At 50.3% G+C, this 19,127-nt stretch overlaps 8 protein-coding genes across 8 annotated transcripts; 6 read left to right on the top strand and 2 right to left on the bottom strand.

Annotated features, from left to right (window-relative positions):
- Nucleotides 1–618: 618 nt before the first annotated feature.
- On the bottom strand, nt 619–2,107 carry BO79DRAFT_225631 (epoxide hydrolase; the record flags this gene model as incomplete). Its single annotated transcript, XM_025683742.1, has 6 exons — nt 619–795; nt 855–1,145; nt 1,205–1,408; nt 1,465–1,672; nt 1,730–2,028; nt 2,084–2,107. 6 exons carry the CDS (start codon nt 2,105–2,107, stop codon nt 619–621), a joined length of 1,203 nt encoding a protein of 400 aa, XP_025542642.1.
- A 334-nt stretch (nt 2,108–2,441) lies between these two features.
- On the top strand, nt 2,442–3,430 carry BO79DRAFT_235784 (SDR family oxidoreductase; the record flags this gene model as incomplete). Its single annotated transcript, XM_025684517.1, has 4 exons — nt 2,442–2,477; nt 2,539–2,625; nt 2,676–2,831; nt 2,888–3,430. The coding sequence occupies 4 exons, from the start codon at nt 2,442–2,444 to the stop codon at nt 3,428–3,430; spliced, it is 822 nt and encodes a 273-aa protein (XP_025542641.1).
- Nucleotides 3,431–4,050: 620 nt separating this feature from the next.
- Nucleotides 4,051–6,390, top strand: BO79DRAFT_167832 (fungal specific transcription factor domain-containing protein; the record flags this gene model as incomplete). The annotated part of the gene is made up of 7 exons (XM_025679396.1): nt 4,051–4,172; nt 4,218–4,876; nt 4,926–5,058; nt 5,111–5,314; nt 5,411–5,595; nt 5,748–5,797; nt 5,902–6,390. The coding sequence occupies 7 exons, from the start codon at nt 4,051–4,053 to the stop codon at nt 6,388–6,390; spliced, it is 1,842 nt and encodes a 613-aa protein (XP_025542640.1).
- Nucleotides 6,391–8,360: 1,970 nt separating this feature from the next.
- BO79DRAFT_251881 (uncharacterized protein) lies at nt 8,361–8,982 on the top strand (the record flags this gene model as incomplete). Its single annotated transcript, XM_025685886.1, has 2 exons — nt 8,361–8,543; nt 8,743–8,982. The coding sequence occupies 2 exons, from the start codon at nt 8,361–8,363 to the stop codon at nt 8,980–8,982; spliced, it is 423 nt and encodes a 140-aa protein (XP_025542639.1).
- Nucleotides 8,983–9,230: 248 nt separating this feature from the next.
- BO79DRAFT_278388 (MFS multidrug transporter) lies at nt 9,231–10,976 on the top strand (the record flags this gene model as incomplete). The annotated part of the gene is made up of 1 exon (XM_025687900.1): nt 9,231–10,976. One exon carries the CDS (start codon nt 9,231–9,233, stop codon nt 10,857–10,859), a length of 1,629 nt encoding a protein of 542 aa, XP_025542638.1. The 3' UTR covers nt 10,860–10,976.
- A 2,394-nt stretch (nt 10,977–13,370) lies between these two features.
- On the top strand, nt 13,371–15,211 carry BO79DRAFT_243478 (cytochrome P450). Its single transcript, XM_025685291.1, has 4 exons — nt 13,371–13,623; nt 13,705–14,338; nt 14,391–14,713; nt 14,767–15,211. The coding sequence occupies exons 1-4, from the start codon at nt 13,405–13,407 to the stop codon at nt 15,139–15,141; spliced, it is 1,551 nt and encodes a 516-aa protein (XP_025542637.1). The 5' UTR covers nt 13,371–13,404; the 3' UTR covers nt 15,142–15,211.
- A 432-nt stretch (nt 15,212–15,643) lies between these two features.
- Nucleotides 15,644–17,947, top strand: BO79DRAFT_235781 (putative C6 transcription factor; the record flags this gene model as incomplete). The annotated part of the gene is made up of 4 exons (XM_025684516.1): nt 15,644–15,753; nt 15,820–15,945; nt 16,002–16,743; nt 16,793–17,947. 4 exons carry the CDS (start codon nt 15,644–15,646, stop codon nt 17,945–17,947), a joined length of 2,133 nt encoding a protein of 710 aa, XP_025542636.1.
- Nucleotides 17,948–17,965: 18 nt separating this feature from the next.
- On the bottom strand, nt 17,966–19,062 carry BO79DRAFT_167823 (DUF1445 domain protein). Its single transcript, XM_025679395.1, has 2 exons — nt 18,293–19,062; nt 17,966–18,197 (listed from the first exon to the last, which is right to left on the bottom strand). Exons 1-2 carry the CDS (start codon nt 19,037–19,039, stop codon nt 18,036–18,038), a joined length of 909 nt encoding a protein of 302 aa, XP_025542635.1. The 5' UTR covers nt 19,040–19,062; the 3' UTR covers nt 17,966–18,035.
- Between the last annotated feature and the right edge of the window lie 65 nt (nt 19,063–19,127).

Raw genomic sequence — 19,127 nt, 5'->3', positions numbered from 1 at the left:
GTAAACTACAGTCCCATTCTACATTTCATGCCTATCGTAGTAAGCTCAATGTTCGATCTACATATATATAGGGTACTAATGGTCAACACACAGCACATGCCCCCCCCCCCCCCAAGAGCTTTTTATGCTTAGGACAACTAAGTTCTCCCCCTTCTCGGAACGAGGGCCTCCCAAGGATCCACCTAGAGTTTGTAATAGTAAGACTAATCAACTTGGCACATGAGTCAAATGCTCGAGTAGCACTCTACTAACAACGCTTTGCGGGTTCACCGGCAGTAGTGCTCGGTAGTACATCGGTCTCTATTATCACACTTCGGTTCCTTCCGAATGAGTGAGGACTAATGGAGGATATAGGTGCTATTTGAGGAGAACCCAGGCTGCATGACGTGGATTGTAGATTTGTAATTGACGGTCCCCGTCCGGCGTCTTAATTCCACATATTAGAGGTCGTAGTTGGTGCAGTTTGTGTGTCCTATACCTTGCGCATAAGGTACAGGGGCATGACAAAACCATATCCAAGATACTAGAGCAGAATACGTCATGAGGAACTCATCTTACTTCACTATTCGACCGAATGTTGTGGCCACCTGCTCGCTCTATTGAACCCGTCATATTGCCTCAGCCATGGCTTCCACCGTTCTTGAAGACTGGTCCTTCCTTGTCGAAGAATTCTGCAATATCCGCCACCAAGGCCTCTGGTCTTTCCCACGCAATGAAATGCCCCCCGGATTTATGTTGCTTCCAAAACTGAATGTTGCATGTCTCACTCATCCAGTCACGAGGATATAACCACAGCTTTCACAGTAAATGAAATGTCAGCCCATGCCACGGAAATTCAACAGCAGCCGACATACCTCCTTTGGGAAAACCGAACAACCGACGGGCTGGGATATGTATCTGCCTAACATACTGTTTCTGTTCTCGTTCAAGACTGCCTCTGCCTCCTTATAAATTTGCATTGCTGCACTCGGGCTTCCTTGATAGTGCATGAATGTCCAATGAATGAGTTCTTCTTTTGTCCAAGGGTAGTCGTCAGTCCATGCCTTTAGTTTACCCACTAGCCAGGCCAGCATGCCGACGGGGGAGTCATGTAACGCGTAACCGAGCGTCACATTCTTTGTCTCTTGGACTCGCTGATATCCGCGCTGTGAATGGCTCCAGTCAGATGCAAAGAGCAGTTAGTCATCTGCTTAGTACTACTCACTTCATTATGCGCAAACCATCTTGTCCTCTCCAAGTTCTCTAGCTCTTGCGTATCATAATCCATCCTCTGGTACCGCTGGAACTTCTCAGCTGAGATTTCTGGACTGGGCGGAAGCGCTAGGAACATGTTTATGTGGATCCCTAATACCATCTCTGGATGGCCCAATGCCATGTATCGAACAATAGACGAACCCCAGTCGCCACCCTAAACGGTCCCTTACTTCAGTGGCGATGAAACGGTTGAGAAAAACTATAGCTTACCTGACAAACAAATCTATCGTAATGTAAAGTAGCCATTAGTCGAGCAAAGCAATCGGCATATTGCTCCAAACCAAACCCGCTCTGCCGAGAAAAGTCGCTGAAACCATACCCGGGTAAAGATGGCGCGACGACATGGAAAGCTTGCCGTCCTTCTGGAGGGTCCGTGAGCAATGGTAGAATCTTCAGTGACTCAAGAAATGACCCAGGCCTAATACGGGTACATTAGCATGTTTAACGGCAATCCAGAAGAAGTATGTTACTATACCATCCGTGAACAAATAGTAAAGGAATCGCATCCGCCCGTGACGATGGATGATGCAGAAAATGAATTTCCAATGCCTCAAAACCAGGAATTTGTATCGGCGTTTTGAAATGATGAAACGTATTCAGGTAGCTTTCGAATTTTCTCCAGTCATACTCTTCGCGCCAGAATTCCAGAAGTTGCTTGAATTCGGCATGCCCAATCTCTAGGTCGTTCCATTCCACCTCACCCATGCGCTCATCGAGACGAGCGATCTTGAGCTTCGCTTTGACTTCCTCAAGAAGAGTGTCGGAAATTTGGACCTTGGGTGTTTGTCTGATCAGTATAATTCACTGCGCCAGCCATGAGAAACCTTACAGTAAATGGTCTGATGTTTGCCATGTTGCGGTTGAGTTTCTGTTGTAAAAAGAAACTTTGGTGTCAACAGCATAAATTCCAATATGTTGCGAAGGTCAAAACGTATTTACAGACAAAGGTTGGTTTATACGTCTTTACACCCTTGAAATAGAGGCGTAGTATACACTCAGCCTAAATCTACGCTGATATCATAACCAGAGTTGGCCAAGTCGGGGTTCTCCACTTCGGAAAGGCATTACCCGCCAACCCCACCAAATACGATCAATCCCCCGTGTAGATTTATAACAAGACCTCAGTACTGGCTGTAACATCTCTTGGACAGAATTTGTGAACATTTAAATTGATTGATCACGTTATAATGGAGTCGTACCTAAAAGGCCGCACGGCAGTTATTGTGAGTCCTGTCTATTCCGCGTAGTTTTCCACTCCCTTGCTAATGATGCCACCCTTCTAAGACCGGCGCCTCCATGGGCATCGGTGAAGCTATTGCTATGACCCTAGCAGAGAAAGGAATGAATGTCGCTCTATTGGCAAGAAGCGGGGTATGTATCTCAATAACGTTGGTCCACGGGAAATGTTAACTCGAAATTAGCCCAAGCTAGAAGCTGTGAAGGCTCGAATTGAAAGCAAATGCCCCAATATCACAGTTCGCGCCTACAGCGTTGACATCCAAAGCCATGCGGAGGTCAACGCGGCTGTGAAACTTATCGTATCCGCTCTAGGAGACATCGAAGTTTTGATCAACAATGTAAGCTTGCTTTCGGGATTCGAGGTAAGAGATGTGAAAGCTGACCATCGCCAAAGGCTGGGCTCGCTCTTGGTGCACCGGGGAGATTCCGGGAACTACCGATTGAGATGGTAGAGCAAATGAATGGCACGAACATTACTGGAGTGATGTACATGACTCACAGCGTCCTCAACGAGAGTATGTGGCCCAGAAAACGCGGCACTATCATAAACGTCTCGTCGGTTACCGGGCTTGAATGCCCTCCTTTTGATGGGGAAGCCGTATATCACGCAAACAAAGCCTGTCTTGAGGCATTTTCCAACAGTTTGCGGATGGAAACAGCTGGATCTAACATTCGTGTGTCAGTTCTCCGGCCAGGCTGTGTGGTCAGTCACTTTCATCTTCAGCGCGTCAAATATGATCAAAACGCGATGGATGAATTTTTCTATGGCTATGAACCGCTGGTACCAGAGGATCTGGCTGAGGCGGTATGGTATATGGTCAGCTGTCCTGAGAGGACTACAATTAAAGCACTCGACTGTGTGCCAACCGCGCAGAGAGGCCTTACTCGCTTTGACCGGGAATGGAATGCACGAAAGGACGGAGACAATCAAGCATAAAAGGCATGACAGTCATTATGGTAGTTTACAAATATCCTAAAGAGAATTTGAATAAGTCTCCTTTCATTATTATGAGTGTCATTATTATTCATCAATCATAAATTGGAGCAGTCCAAGGGTTACTGTATAAAGAATACAACTGGTCTAGAAGAAACAAGTCCCTACTGGGTCTTCGACCTGAAAGAAGTCTTTAGGCAATAGTTATTGCATGGTAGTAGATCACACTTACGGAATAAGTCAGTAACTATTTATGCCCTTTTTGCCACCAACTAATATTTCTTTCCTCTGCGCATTGACTATAGTCAGCCTCGACGAAGCTGATGATGTACCTAGGAATGGAAGGTGGGCTAGATAGTAGTTCATCAGACTGCCATTTATAATTAAGGGTACAGGATCTTCAACTTTAAGTGAGCGGGCCCCATTCTTGCTGCTGACAAACCACCCCGCTCAGGGCCCACAGTCTCAGGGTCGTCCATTTTCGATCAATCCTTTCATGAACATCGACACAATACCTCATCATCTCGCTGCTCTGAAAATGCCAGCTACACAAAAGAGGCAGCGTGTCTCCATTGCTTGTGTACCATGTAGAAAAAAGAAACGTCGGGTGAGTCTGAAGACATATGACAGCTGGTTGCGACCCTGACCCTGAGTATAGTGTGATGGGCAGAAGCCCGTTTGCCAAGTCTGTGAGAGAGAAGATCGCGAATGTGAATACACATATCATCTTGAGAAGCGAAAGTTGGTGATACGGATACTCTGGCTGGACGCATCGCTGAAAGGACCCTAGGCCTCCGACCAAGTGCTACATCCATGCACTCCACTCCAGGATTGCTTTCCTGGAACATCAACTTGCAACAACCCGCCATGGTGCAGAACAAAGTGAGCTCCTGACTGTGGGCCTAGGCAGTGACGAGGAAGACTTGAAGACGCATAATGTAAAGCCTGTATCACATAGCCTTTCGGGCTTCAGGCGAAATTTTCAACTTTCAGGGGCGTACGGACTGTTCTGCTCTAGGGAGCTTGACGAACAACAGCAAAGCTCTAGCGGGGTGGGCATCTTGGAAAATGTAGATTCAGTATCAGAAGAGCCGATATTTCTTTTTCCAGATGCACAAAGCCAGCTTTTAGACGACTTTTGGACCTGGAGAAATACTTGGCCAGTCCTAGTCCATGAGCCTCTGTTCAAAAAAGACTTAACCAACGGTGGAGTCAAAGTCTATGCCACCCCAACCTTATTGGCAGCAATAGTAGCCTTCAGCTCCCAGTGTGCCGGTGATGCACAGCTCAGCATGTGGGGAACATCAGGCGAGGCTCTTGCTAAACATGCAAAAAGCAAAATACTCGCGCAAATAGAATATTCCAGTCTGTCCCTTGTCCTGGCAGCAGCTATTATCGCTCTAAGGGAATTAGCAGTCGATAATCTGTCCTCTGCTTCGCAGTATATCGGTAAGTCCATGTGGTAATAGCACACATTGAAGGCTCACATGTCTTTCAGGGATTGCCTTTCGACATTCTCTGACTCTTGGACTTCATATCGAAACACCAACAATGGATGAATCGATACAAGGCTCCCAAGAAGTTCTAGAAGCCCGGTCACTTGCATGGTGGGGTGTTTGGCTGCTGGAAAAGTCTGATTTATCTAGAAAGCTATACGTGAACATCAAGCTAATACCATGATAGACACATATCCCAAATCCTTGGCCAGCCAAGTGCTCTACGCGACGGCGACATGCGTCCAGGGCCCGTCCCAATCCTTCCCAGTGTCGAGTATCGCCTATGGCCGGTGTTGCACGTGTCAGGTCCAGAATTGGCATTCTCGAGTTTGTCAAATCTTCAATATGCGTGTAAGCTAGTGTGCATGGTATCACCTATTCTGGATGAAATGTAAGTGTTCACTGCGAAACATCGACAGCGCTCATGGTTTTTTCCCGGCCAGACTCAGAAGGCCTTTTTGGAAGATTTTACTAACTGCGCCTCAAGTCATGCACTGGCATCTCCTCTAAGCATACATGAAAAGGAAGAGAAAGCTACAAAGACTCATGTCGCCATGTCCGAATTCTACAATAACTTACCGAGTCACCTCAGACTCCCTGCCACCGCTACGACGCAACTGAGCCCACCTGTTTACCAATTCAAGTATACAATCCTAGGAGACCACGACGAGAGTTGATCAGGAGCTAATGTATGTCCAGCTTGCTATATCACAACTTGAAAATCATGCTTCATCGTCCTTTTTTCAAAACAGCCCCGTCAATGCATGATTTGGATGAATTGAATCGCCCGGAAATGGTACATATCCAATCAGCAACCTTTTCAGCCATTCGCATAACATCCATCGTTAATGCGTATAGAAACTTCTATCCATTGGTAAGTACATTTAATGAATCACCTCCACCGCCTTCTTTTTCGTCTACGTTATACGCATATTGGCCCATAATACAATCTTATCTAAAATACTGAACTGTAATTAGGAAACTCTTTCCCCATTCGCTGTCCATAGCCTGGCAACTTCATCTCTCGTGCATCTTTTGAATGCCAATTCGGCTGATGCCACTCTGTCGCAACGGACAACGCACCTTTACCGTCTCAATCTCCGCTTCCTGGGCCAAATGAGCTCAACGAACTATGGCAGCAATCGCGCAATAAAGGCTCTTACATCCTTAGAATGTGAGGGGGATGCATCAATTCTGCCGAATACCACGAAACCATCCATGCGTGACCGCGGAGCAGAATGTAATGGTTCCGTTTCCGCGGGGCAAAGAGGAACGCCAACCACAGCACTAGACTCGATGAACATTTCCGGCCATATAGATTTCATGGAGAATGCTTTCGATTGGTTTCAGTTGCCTCTGAACGATCAACTCGTTTTTGATGATGTCATCGAGAGCTCTTTGTGGGAGGAGGTATGCGAAAGCTATGACCCCATGGGCGGCCTACCGCCTCTCCACCGAAATCTGTAGGTAGTGCATCGGCCGAAATATTATGGTTGTGCCTTATCTTCTGGGGCAATTCCCTGCAGGTGGAGATTGGGAGAGAAAACAAGGCTTGGCTTTGTTGATCTGGAAAGCAAAAGCCCGTTTCCCCGGAGCGTAATCAATATACTCGTTGAGATTTCACTCCACTCGTGCAGGTCTACAAGCGGTCTGGCCCTCACGACTTATTAGACCCTGTCAATCTGTTCTGCAACATCGACCGAGTGCCCTAATCGATCACGCGCCAGTCTTAGCATAAGGCTAGACCAGTCTGTAATCCCGTGATGGATTCTTACCTATTCAACCATCGCTACAGATTACAAAGGGGTTATTTCGGCCTGTCTAGATTATGGGATCGATATGACAAGTGGACAGTGGGCGTGTCATGGGGTGTCCGTACTGGGCGGCATCCGAGTCACGATAAGAGGGGTGGGAAGAAGTGGATTTGGATTGCGATCTAGATCAACCTCTGAAAGACGAATATTAGCACCCGGCATTTGACTTTTCGAAAGGCTGGCTGAAGGTCAGACTGCGGGTCCGGCATACTCTAACCGATCTCCCGTCTGTGGGGCGTTGGGGACCAGAAATTTCTCTTTAATCTTGCTTTTGAACGGCGAGATTTTGATTTCACCTTCATGTCAAGGCTATGGACCAAAAGATGCGGCCAAATCGGAAGACAGCGTGGGGAATCAGTAAGGGGCAAGTTTTGTAGAGTCAATGTACAATGTAGGTAGATATGGAGCGAGATGGCAGATGGATGGATCATTTGGGGTTGTCCCTGCCGAATGGGGAATGTTTCGGCGCCCCCGGGTACGGGGGGCAACACTTGCCGACTGCGCAAGGGCGTGATCCTTTCCTTTCATTTGCTTTCCATCTTCATTCCTTTCTCATTCCTTTCCCTGCATGCCTGCAGACACAGCCAGGTTACATTCTAGGAATGTAACATCTTGTTCACCTCATGCAAGCAAGGCCAATTGAATTGCATGAATGGCACATTTTCCACGGATAACCACGAGGGATCAGTCCGGTACCCCGAATCAACAATGCTTTGATGCCTGGCTCGTTATCGTGAGAATGCCCGGCCGACAATATGGACCTCTTCATGGTCGAGCTACACTAGGATACTTCACTCCCTCTGCATTCGCCTCTCCCTAGGCCATACTTCCGTCGGCGTCTGTGATACCACCTTCCGTTAAACTGAACGCTTGACACTCTTTGTTGGCTGTTCGATTCATCCTTCCTACCATCTCCGTGGGCGAATGATTGGACGACCTGTACGCTATCACTAAGATTAGGTTACATTCCGTAAGAAAACTGTTGCAGCAGCCCTGCTGATGCCGGCCCGACACGTTTTCGGCTCGGTCAACACTTTGGCAATCCCGGCATGGTGGTTATTGTGCTACCAGATGCATCACCCCATGAATGTAGTGGTAACGCCAAGAAGGTGCCAGAAAGGCAGAGTCATTGACCTGTCAAAGGACCTCGTGAATACATACTTGAACGCGATTGGGTGACGACACCCTTTATTGCAGGCTACATGTCGTCTTGCTGTTCGGTTGTCAATGACACTCGCTCGGTCTCTTTTCCGGCAGCCACGCGACGACGGAAATGCGCTGTTACCGGTCCCCATCCTCCGAAGCAAGGGATAGGAGGCAATGACTAGGAAGTACCCTACACAATGTCCACGGTAAGGAGTCTTGAGTATAGATTGTCTAGCAGTAGCCCCCAGGAATGTGGCGGTGCACGATTTTGAACGGGCAATGTTCTAGAGCAAGTGATGCCATTTGCTCGGCCCATGAAGTGATGCTATTCTGCTTACACCAGGCATTACCATTCTCAACGTTGAACATGCCCGTCTAGTTCAATTATAGCTCGTTCATGTCAGGCGATAGGTCGCTTTGCCTATCCATGGATGGCCATGCTGCAGGGTTACATGCAGTAAGAACGTGGATATCCCCATGCAAACCGGATTTGTCAAGGGTTTTGCCTCTGGAATGGCGTCATGGTTGGTGGTTGAAGATGGGATGGACCAAACAACGTCTACGGTTTGGGATGCGGTCGGTGGCCGGACTACCGCTTTGGGTACCCCGACAAGCGCTCGAGCCGCTGATTGGCGCGACAACCCAACGTCCTTATCAAAGGTATTCGATGGCTTGGGCACTGGACATCTCACGGGGTAATGCCGACGATGATGGTGTGTAGCTTGAGCTCATTTGTCATAGAAATTGTCACATTCTTGCTTTCTTTTTTCAAGGGCGGGACTTTGCAGGCGTTGGGTACAAGGCGCAGTGCATTGTGTTACTTGAGTGTGCCATGTGCGGCTAACCCTCATCAACACAGGAATGGTGGGGAGAAGCAATGAAAGTTAATCCAGAGAGGTCCAGGCATTTCATTGATCGTCCCGGCCGTGGCCCCACGGCGATCGATCGATATCGGAGCTGCACCTTCCCTACGCCTACTGCTACACGCTACAATCGTTTCCTCGGATACTCCGACGTTCATGACGTCGTGCCACCATTGCTTTTCCTAGAGCGGTGCATTCGGCCACCCTCAACTCCGATGTTGGGTCTGCAGGGCTGAAGTATGTGATTTCACTATATAAGACGCTCGCCTTGTTCCTGGTGTGGCCTTCTCCATCCATACCAAACCCACCTACCTTCCAGTTCCTTGTTCTTTCCCGGCGCTCTGTTTTACTGGTACAGGACTATAACCTCGCCCGACATTTTATTTGGCCTTCGCGTCCTGGCCCATTCCTTTTTCGAGATATATTTCATGAATCCCACAACGGCAGTGTTTCTTTGGATCACCTAAGAAACAATTCTCTGATCATGGACACGAAAGAGCTATTGGAGAAGCCCTCAGGAAAGGATGGGGCTTTCAGTCCCACGCGCCAACCTGGGAATATGCATGCCGAGCATGCCACCCAGCCAGATGATGATAGCGAAATTCAAGGGAAGTTTCACGGCCCCGTGAAACGAGAACTTACCGAAGACGACTGCTACGAGAAGCTGGGCTTCTGTTTTCCATGGTACAAAAAATGGACAATCCTTACGGTCATCTTCGTCGTGCAAATGTCAATGAATTTCAACAGCAGTACTTACTCCAACGCCGTCCCGCAACTCTCCGAACACTTTAATATCAGTGAACAGGCCGCCCGAGTAGGCCAAATGATCTTTTTAGTCACATATGCTTTTGGCTGTGAACTGTGGGCCCCATGGAGTGAGGAGTACGGCCGGTGGCCGATAATGCAGCTCAGTCTACTGTTCGTGAATATCTGGCAGATACCGTGTGCTCTTGCTCCTAACTTCGCAACGATGGTTGTCTGTCGTGGCCTTGGTGGTATTAGCTCTGCAGGCGGCTCTGTGACTCTCGGGATGACGGCTGACATGTGGGAGCCCGATGATCAGGGCTTTGCTGTCGCTTATGTGGTCTTGTCCTCCGTGGGAGGCACCACCATTGGACCGATATTTGGCGGAATGATGCAGCAGTGGTTGAGCTGGCGGTGGAACTTCTGGATCCAGCTTATCTTTGGCGGTGCTACTCAGCTCCTGCACTTTTTCCTTGTCTGTGAGACTCGATCGACGATTCTTCTGGACCGAGAGGCCAAACGCCGACGACAAACCGGCGAGGATCCTAACGTGTATGGACCGAACGAGCTGAAGCCCTCCCGACTCAACATCAAGGAGGTCCTACACGTTTGGCGCCGACCCTTCGAGATGTTCCTCTGTGAACCCATTGTGCTCTTTCTATCTTTGCTCTCCGGTTTCTCCGATGCGCTCATCTTCACCTGCATTGAGTCGTTCTCTTTGGTCTTCGCACAATGGGGGTTCAATGCCGTCCAAATCGGTCTGTGCTTCGTTGCCATTGTGATCGGCTACTTGTTTGCCTACGGTATCTTCCTACCCGACATCTACCGTCAACGCCTGGTACGACGCCGGGAGGGAAATGCCTCTCGATACGCTGAGCGACGCCTTCTACTTTTGCTCTTCATTGCGCCTCTTGAAACGATTGGACTGTTTGGATTCGCCTGGACCTCAATGGGCCCCGAGTACACCCACTGGATCGTACCGTTAGTATTTGTGTTCCTGATCGCTATTGCTAATTACGGCATCTACATGGCTACCATCGACTACATGGTTGCCGCTTATGGAGAATACTCTGCGTCTGCGACGGGAGGCAATGGGTTTGCGCGAGATCTGCTCGCTGGACTCTCAGCCATGTATGCAACACCGATGTACACCAATATCGGTGGCAGATTCCATCTCCAATGGGCGAGCACCATTCTTGGCTGCTTGTCCGTCCTGGTGACAGTCCCCATCTACATTTTCTATTGGAAGGGACCTGAAATCCGGGCCCGAAGCAAGTTCGCCCAGACTCTGGAGGCGGATCGGCAGCGGCACGCAGCCGTCCGTCGGTCTAGTCAGGTCACCATCTCGCGCAAGACATCCATGGCCTAAGCGCCTGGTGTGCGGTAAAGGTATTTGAGGGAGCGATCTGTCGGAGTTTCCTTTTTTGGCTGGTCCGAATGACGCCATGATTGACGGTTAAGATCCGCATGTATGCATAGATACCCGTTTTGCTTTTCTTTCCTTTTTCTGCTCGATGTGCTGTCCTCCCAGGGCGTCGGGACACGTGTACTTCAATGTATGTGGAATAAAACAAGGTTTACTTATCTGAAAAGTCTTGTCGATCTATCAGATGTAGTTCCTGCCGGTGTTGGCGGGCTTAGTGCTTATCCAAACCTCTTGCCACAGTATACTCAAATCATACAGGATTGGATATCCTCGTTGCCTAGAAATTTCTACTTTTTAGAGCAGTAGGGATATAAATCGATCACATATGATATGATATGGCATGATAAGGGAAGGATGGGTAGACCTACCTGGATGTATGTACGACAGGATGAGGGTTGGTCGTCCAATGCAGCAGGTTGTCCGTATCCTAAGTCAGCGGCAGAGCTGTCCCTTCTTCAGTGGTTAGACAGCTGTTCAAGGGGTACTCGGGGAAGGTACTAATCCAACATATGGTCATTTGCGTATTAATGCCGTTCGTGAAGTGCGAGACCTCCAAGCCTGAACACAACTGTAGTTGGTGTATTTATCTTGCTCCTGTGCAGAGCAAAGGAGTACTCCTGTTGGCAAAGGACATCAGGTGACACGTTGTCATCTGTCATCTGCCATCTGATATATGATATCATGGTTATCTGGGGACATAGGTCGTGCGCACCAGACTTTCTCAGCTATACTTTGATATCCAGTTGGAATGTAGGATCGCTGGCTTTGTTCACACTCTACAACAGGGAGCTAAGAGATGAACACTCCTATTGTGGTAGCGATCATCGCCAATTCCGCATTTTGTGAGTAGAGCGGGAGCTGAGAGATGGCATTATCGCCTATCTAATTCGATATTGTAGTATTTATACTGACCATTCCCATCACATTGAAGATGTGATTAAAAGCTGAGAGATGTAACATCAGGGTGATCATGACTCCTTTTAGCATACTGGTAGGGTGGTGGTGAGCTGAAAGATGCCGTCTTTGTGAACAGGCGGCCCATGCGTAGATGGTATGGGCCAATCACACTGAACATCACATTGCCCCTTGGACATGAAGTAGATATCCCTTCAACTTCTTCACGATCGATCTACATGATTCGTAAATCTGCGGATATCTGCGATCGTATATAGATTTGATGCTAAAGAATGTCTATAAATACGGGAATATTCACCCCGTCTCTCAATGAAGTACCGCACACAGCAATTCCTTTTCTTTTATGACAATAAATCGAACAATCGTTGCAGAAATATACCCTTAGTGTCTTATTATATTCCCATCACCATGCAATGGTATACAGGTTACGGCAACAGAACCATGGGTAAGTGGGCGATTCTCATCAACCATGAGCGTCTGTACTGGTTCTATGGCGATGGGGGAAGTGCGGATGGCTACGGAGATATCATCGAACAGAATGCTGGAGGCGCTTATTTTGCACCGAACCCTTACTATCATCCTGGCGCACCTCGGCGGCCACGTCGGCCTTGAATGTCGGGTAGGGTGGAAAGGACATGGACGTTTCAGGGCGGTGGATGATGCAGGTGTACAGGGAGAATTATGAACAGAATTCTTGAATTGTTTTTATCCTTTCGTTTCGACTCCTCTTTCTGTTGCTCATGCCTTTCGGGTTCGGTTTTGGTGGGACTGCTTATGTGAGAACAGATAGGGTAGACCTCAGGATATAGATAGCTCACTAAGCAGACCCTGAGTAGAACATGGCAATTCAGATTGAAAACATTCCTTACAACTGAGGTATATCAAGGCACCCGTGCTTCGAATCTCGATGGTACTACTAAGTAGTACTACTACTGGTATCCTTGAGTACTAAAATGACCGTGTTCAATAAGCTATTGTGAAGTATCTAGTACTTAGTAAAGTGCGGAAATATATTGTAGGGGAATAGATCCTCAGAGGTACTGGGCACAACGATATATATATAATGCCCATATGGGTGCAGAGATGATACCGACGCACTTACGTAACAATAGACTGCGCTCGATGTTAATACTGGACTCTGCAACCTATCTTCATCCTATCATTCCAAGCCAGCAAAGATCATCATCTCTCGGCTGCAGGAGCCAACACAACCGGGGGGAGGGTTCCGCAGCCAACCGCAGTGCGGAAGGACATTCCGAAATGCCGCACTGGGGGCATGAGTGGAAAGCCAATGTCGGGCCGCCGATTGCCAAAGATTGGAGCGATAGTGCGGGGAAAGTGAAAGGTAAAGTGCGCCCAGACTAGCAGACTGGACCAGCCAAAGCTTGGACAATGTTGCTCGGCCGGAAATGGAGCCGTAGGAATGACGGCGGGTGGCTGTCTCCAGATATCGTATCCACCATAACCAGCCGAGGACAGCTGCATTGCAATCAGCGTACTTATAAAGGGTTCGCATCGCTCGCATTCTTCCCTGAAACTGAAGAATCCATATCACATCGTCTACACCACAATCATGGCTATCCAGACGATTCTTATCGCCGCTGCGGCGGTGGTCTACTTCCTGGTGCGCTACATGAACCGCACCGATGTGCCCAAGATTAAGGGCATCCCCGAAATCCCCGGTGTGCCCCTCTTTGGCAATCTCCTCCAGTTGGGCACTCAGCATGCCATCGTCGCCCGGAAATGGGCCAAGTCATTTGGCCCTGTGTTCCAAGTCCGCATGGGTAACAAGGTAAGTGAAATATGCGATCGGAGATTTGATTGATTTAAACGGTTCCTGTTCCTGACCCGCCCTTTCTTTGCTTCTTTCCAGCGCGTCGTCTTCGCCAACAGTTTCGACTCTGTCCGCCAGCTCTGGATCAAAGACCAGTCTGCCCTGATCTCCCGTCCCACCTTCCACACTTTCCACAGCGTCGTATCTTCCTCGCAGGGCTTCACCATCGGTACCTCGCCCTGGGATGAATCCTGCAAGCGTCGTCGCAAGGCGGCCGCGACCGCGCTGAACCGTCCTGCCGTGCAATCATACATGCCCATTATCGACCTTGAATGCACCGCCAGTATCAAGGAATTGTTCAAGGACAGTCAGAACGGTGCCCGCGATATCAACCCCAAGGCCTACTTCCAGCGCTTCGCCCTCAACACCAGTCTTACTCTCAACTACGGTTTCCGTATCGAGGGCAATGTGAACGATGAGCTGCTGCACGAGATCGTTAATGTCGAGCGTGGTGTCGCCAACTTCCGCAGTACCAGCAACAACTGGCAGGACTACATCCCTCTGCTTCGTATCTTCCCCAAGCAGAACCGTGAGGCACAGGAGTTCCGCGTTCGTCGCGACAAGTATCTGAGCTATCTGCTGGAGATTCTCAAGGACCGTATTGCCAAGGGCACTGACAAGCCGTGCATCACGGGTAACATTCTGAAGGACCCTGAAGCCAAGCTGAATGAAGGTGAATAGTCCCACTGTTTCCCCCGACTGGAGTATCTGTTAACACCTACCAGCCGAGATCAAATCCATCTGCGTCACCATGGTGTCTGCCGGACTGGACACTGTCCCCGGAAATCTGGTCATGGGCATCGCTTATCTGGCGTCCGAGGATGGCCAGCGGATCCAGCAAAAGGCCTATGATGAAATCATGAAGGTCTACCCCAACGGAGAGGCCTGGGAGAAGTGTCTGGTGGAGGAGAAGGTGCCCTACGTGAGCGCGCTGGTCCGCGAGACTCTCCGCTTCTGGACGGTCATTCCCATCTGCCTGCCCCGCGAGAGCACCAAGGATATCGAGTACAACGGCGCGACTATCCCTGCCGGAACGACCTTCTTCATGGTGAGTCTGGCCACTACATTGCCCCATCACTACGCGATTGCTAACTAGGTCAGAACGCCTGGGCCGCCGACTACGACGAGGACCACTTCAAGATGCCGGAAAAGTTCATTCCCGAGCGTTATCTGGATATCGGTGAGGGCTCGGGCACGCCGCACTATGGCTACGGCGCTGGTTCGCGCATGTGTGCCGGCTCTCATCTGGCTAACCGCGAGCTCTACACGGCTTACATTCGGTTGATCACCGCGTTCACCATGCACCCTTCACGGGATGTGGCCGATCGGCCTATCCTGGATGCGCTGGAGTGCAATGAAATCCCCACGGGATTGACAACGGAGCCCAAGCCATTCAAGGTGGGCTTTACGCCGAGAGATCCGGTGAAGCTGCAACAGTGGATTGTGGAAAGTGATGAGCGGACTAAGGATTTGTAAAGGGTTCCTAGTTGACGAATTTTACGATTCTGGATGTACATATATAGTAGAATGCTGCCTTGACCTGTTGCCTAACTTTCTCTCTCTCATTACTATCTATTTATCTACAAACTTTCTCCGTGGCATTCGAATCCCACCTGCAAGGGGTGACACGGTGCAACTCTGTTACGAAGGACACGTAGCGAGCAAAGCAACCCATTGAACCCACCTTCAGCCGAGGAACTGCATCTTGTCCCACTGTAGCCTGTCAGCCATCATCTCCATTGACGAATAACAGCCCGAGAGATTCTCGTACTAAAGCAATGGCTGCGAACTAGACTGCGGAACCCCGCCGTGGTGGCCGATCGGCGCTCCTTTCACCGCCGCCCATCCAATGATGCATCGCTGGATTCGCTGCCTCTCGGTATCGTTCTTCCATCTTTTCCACTCTGCATTCTTGCTTCCCTTCTAAGACATCTCGTCGTTGTCCTCTGGATACTTACCCACCAGGCACTCCCACAACATGGACAGCCATCCCCTCGAGTCGTGGGAGCGACCCCCAGACGACGATCTTGGCGATCGGGACGAGGCCCGACCGCGCAAACGCCGTCGAAAATACATCGCCAAAGCTTGGTATTGCTGCTCCCCCTTAGCTACTACTCGGAAGCATTCATCGATCGCATCTAATCTACTCTCTAGTAATGAATGCAAGCGACGCAAAATCAAATGTAATGGGCAGTCGCCCTGTCAGCGATGCGGTCGCCAGCGCATCGACTGTGTGTACGAGGCGCCGCCGCCGCGACCAGAGAGCAGCGCAGAGAACCAGTACGATAGTCCTCTCTAGAGATGTAGAAACAAGAAACACAATTAATATGAACCAGTGAAACACTCGACCGTCTCCTGACTCAAATGACAGCCATGCAAGAGCAAATCACCTCTCTCACCACAGCCGTCCACGCCTTGACGCAGAATACCCTCGTCTCAACAGCAACAGCACTGCCGCGGTCGGACGTAGCAGCTCAGCGACCCTTCCGGCGGCACTCCTCCATCAAAGAGAAAGAATCTGTCTTTCAAGGCCCAACCACCTCCGCGTACAGTCTGGACCTAGCGAAATCCAGCCTTCAGCGTCGCGGAATCGTCGAAGAACATCCCGATGTCGCGGATGCTGAAGACGGCGATGTTGACGGCGACGAGGGCGATACCGCCCCTTCTCAGGTGATCCCCATGGCTGTCGCTGCGTCGCCGCCACGCACGCGCCATTATCCGTCCGGTGATCCACTGTGGACCATCGGGAAGAGTGAAGCGTTGCGGCTGTGTCGCGTGTATGAGGAAGAAATGGGAATTATGTACCCTGTGCTAGAGCTACCGCAGCTCCTGCACCAGGTCGAGTTGTTGTATGGGGCGGAGTCGTGGCCCCGGGTACCCGTTGCTCAGGGAAACGAAGAGCAGCTGGATAGAACCGCTGTGCATATTCTGCGCCTGGTGTTTGCTTGTGCGCTTACAGCCGAGGCAGCGGGAAGCAGTGCCCTGGCGCTGAGCTTGTTCGAGAGTGTCCGAGAAGTGGCGGATAACTTTGTCTGGGGAGTAGCGGGGATCAAGAACATCATCTTCTTGACGTTGGTGGTGAGTACACCCATGCCCTATATTCGGAAATATGTCTTATTAGTTCTAGGCCATCTTCTACTTTCAAATCGACGAAGAAACCCTCGCCTGGCGTACCATCGGCATCGTCGAGCGCATGTGTCTCGAACGAGGCCTTCACCGCCGCGAAACCCTCAGCCAGCCATCCATAGCCAAAGCAGGCAAAGACCGCGTCCTCCGACTCTTCTGGTCGATTTACATTCTCGACATCCGCTGGAGTTTTGGCACGGGCATGCCCTTCTCCCTTGAGGACAGCGACATTGACCCGTGGCTACCTGAGCCGGAGGAAAAGACGCCCTACCTGCGTGTCATGATTCGGTATAGTCGGATTGCAGCGAAAGTGTGGAAGTTTATTTCAGCATTCAACAACACCAATGAGATCAAGAAAGAGGAGATGAATTACCTCGATTGGCAAGTCCAGCGGTGGAAGGCAGACGTTCCGCCCGTGTTGAGCATTGACTCGGGTAACGTCCAGGAGGAGGAGCCACGGAGCTTGCGTCGCTTGCGGTCTCTGCTGTATTTGAGGGCGAATCAATTGCGCATGCTGATCCATCGTCCTGTGCTGCACTCGGCGGCACATATCGCCAAGTACCCTGCAGAGTCGCAGACCGTGGTAGAGTTAGCGAAGGAGTCGATCCGATTTATCACGAATCTGAACGAGACGACGGATATCTATCGCTTGCAGCAGGTGACCTTTAATTGGTTTCTGGTCTCTGCTGTCGCGGTGGTCTTTCTGGCTGTCACGCAGGCCCCTACTCAATTTAGCACCACTTGCAAGGAAGAGTTCTACATGGCCCTAGAGCTGATCAAGGGCTTTTCGACGAGGTCGTATATTTCGCAGCGGCTGTGGAAGTCCATTCGAAGCTTGAGGAAGCTAGGTCCGCAGTTAATGCATCGGCCGGTGCAGAGTCAACCAGAGCCCGAGTGGAGAGGAGGCGCTGCAGTGCCAGCGGAGAGAGGGGACCTTGGAAACGTGGTGGAGGTCGCACCGAGCCAGTCAACAGGCACGCAGGAGCAGTCACCGCTGGACGGGGCGCAGATGACACGCGAGCTAATGGAGTGGTTCGAAGCGGTGGGGAATCTGGAGACGCAGATTATGGGCATGGCGCCCGAGGGATTTGATGCCGGGTGGCAGCGATATGACTATGGGGAGGAGTTGTCGAGTGTGATGAAGGATTGTTTTTAAATCCATCTTCCAATGTGTAGCATTGTTCTAATATCCAAGACGCTGCCCGCTTCATAACAGCTCTTTCTATCGTGTATGTAGAGTACCATCAAATCTTTGCTCGGAAAGCCGCGATCCCCCCCTTCAACCTCTCCAGATCCTCCACCACCCAATCCGTAACCAGCATATGTCCCGGCTCATGCGCAAACACCAACCCATCAATCTTCTCCCCGGCCGCTTCGACTGCCATCTGTGGCGTTACTCCACACGCCTAACCATGATCCCGCATTAGCATACTCCACATACACTTCATCAAAACGCAAGGGGGTAAACAAAACGAAGAATAAGAAAGTATATCTTGCATACCCAAAAGACAGGCACCTCCCCCTCCCCAAACTCAACCTTATCCCCAAAATCCGGATCGTGAATATCCCGAATGCCCAAGCGCTTCACCGCATCCCAGCCCCAAGCAATCGGCTCCCCGTGCGTGGCCAGATACGGGCGCGTGATGTCCCGCACCCGCTCGACCTCTGATTCGTGATATGGGCGCATCGACACGGTACATGTTGCGTTGGTGAAGATCCCTGCAGGCGAGAGAGGTAGCGAGGTGCGGTACATTGGCACGAGGGTGTTGGTCACTTGGTGTCGTGGGGTTAGAGGCGGGGTGGCATTGCAGAGAGCGGCTTCGAAGCTGTAGGAGCAGCCTAGGAGGAAGGCTGTGTAGTTTTCTGAACTTTGTTGGTCTTCCGCATCATTCGTGGACCATAGGTCCAGAAGGTCGCGTTTGTTGGCCGCGATGCATTTGCCGTGCTTGTACACTCGGTATGCAGGACAGTCGGTGCGGATGTCAAAGTCGCTGTTACGGATGCATGGCGTTGGGGAGATTTTGTGGGGGTTTCCCGGGATGCTGCTAATTCCTAACAGTGGGCAGGCTACGGGGTTGCGGAGGCAGAGGTTATGGAAGTCCTGGCTGTATTTCTCGGGCAGAATGAGGAGATTGGCTTGCAGGTTGGTCCCGGAGTAGCCGGCTGTATTGGTGATGGTGTTTTGGCGAGCCAGAAATCGGGTTTTCTGGCTGCTTAGGGTTTCCGGTGGCTGGGTGGTGATGGTCATTTGGGTTGCTGCATGAATTCTTGTCATATGTACCTACCGTGCAGTAACTTCGACATTGAGTTAGCATATATAATCAATAACCTCTCGA

The sequence above is a fragment of the Aspergillus costaricaensis genome (assembly GCF_003184835.1).
Source record: "Aspergillus costaricaensis CBS 115574 unplaced genomic scaffold BO79scaffold_6, whole genome shotgun sequence".
In the NCBI taxonomy this organism is placed as follows: domain Eukaryota; kingdom Fungi; phylum Ascomycota; class Eurotiomycetes; order Eurotiales; family Aspergillaceae; genus Aspergillus; species Aspergillus costaricensis.
Note: the sequence above shows the minus strand (reverse complement) of the source record. Positions and strands in the feature narration are given on the sequence as shown.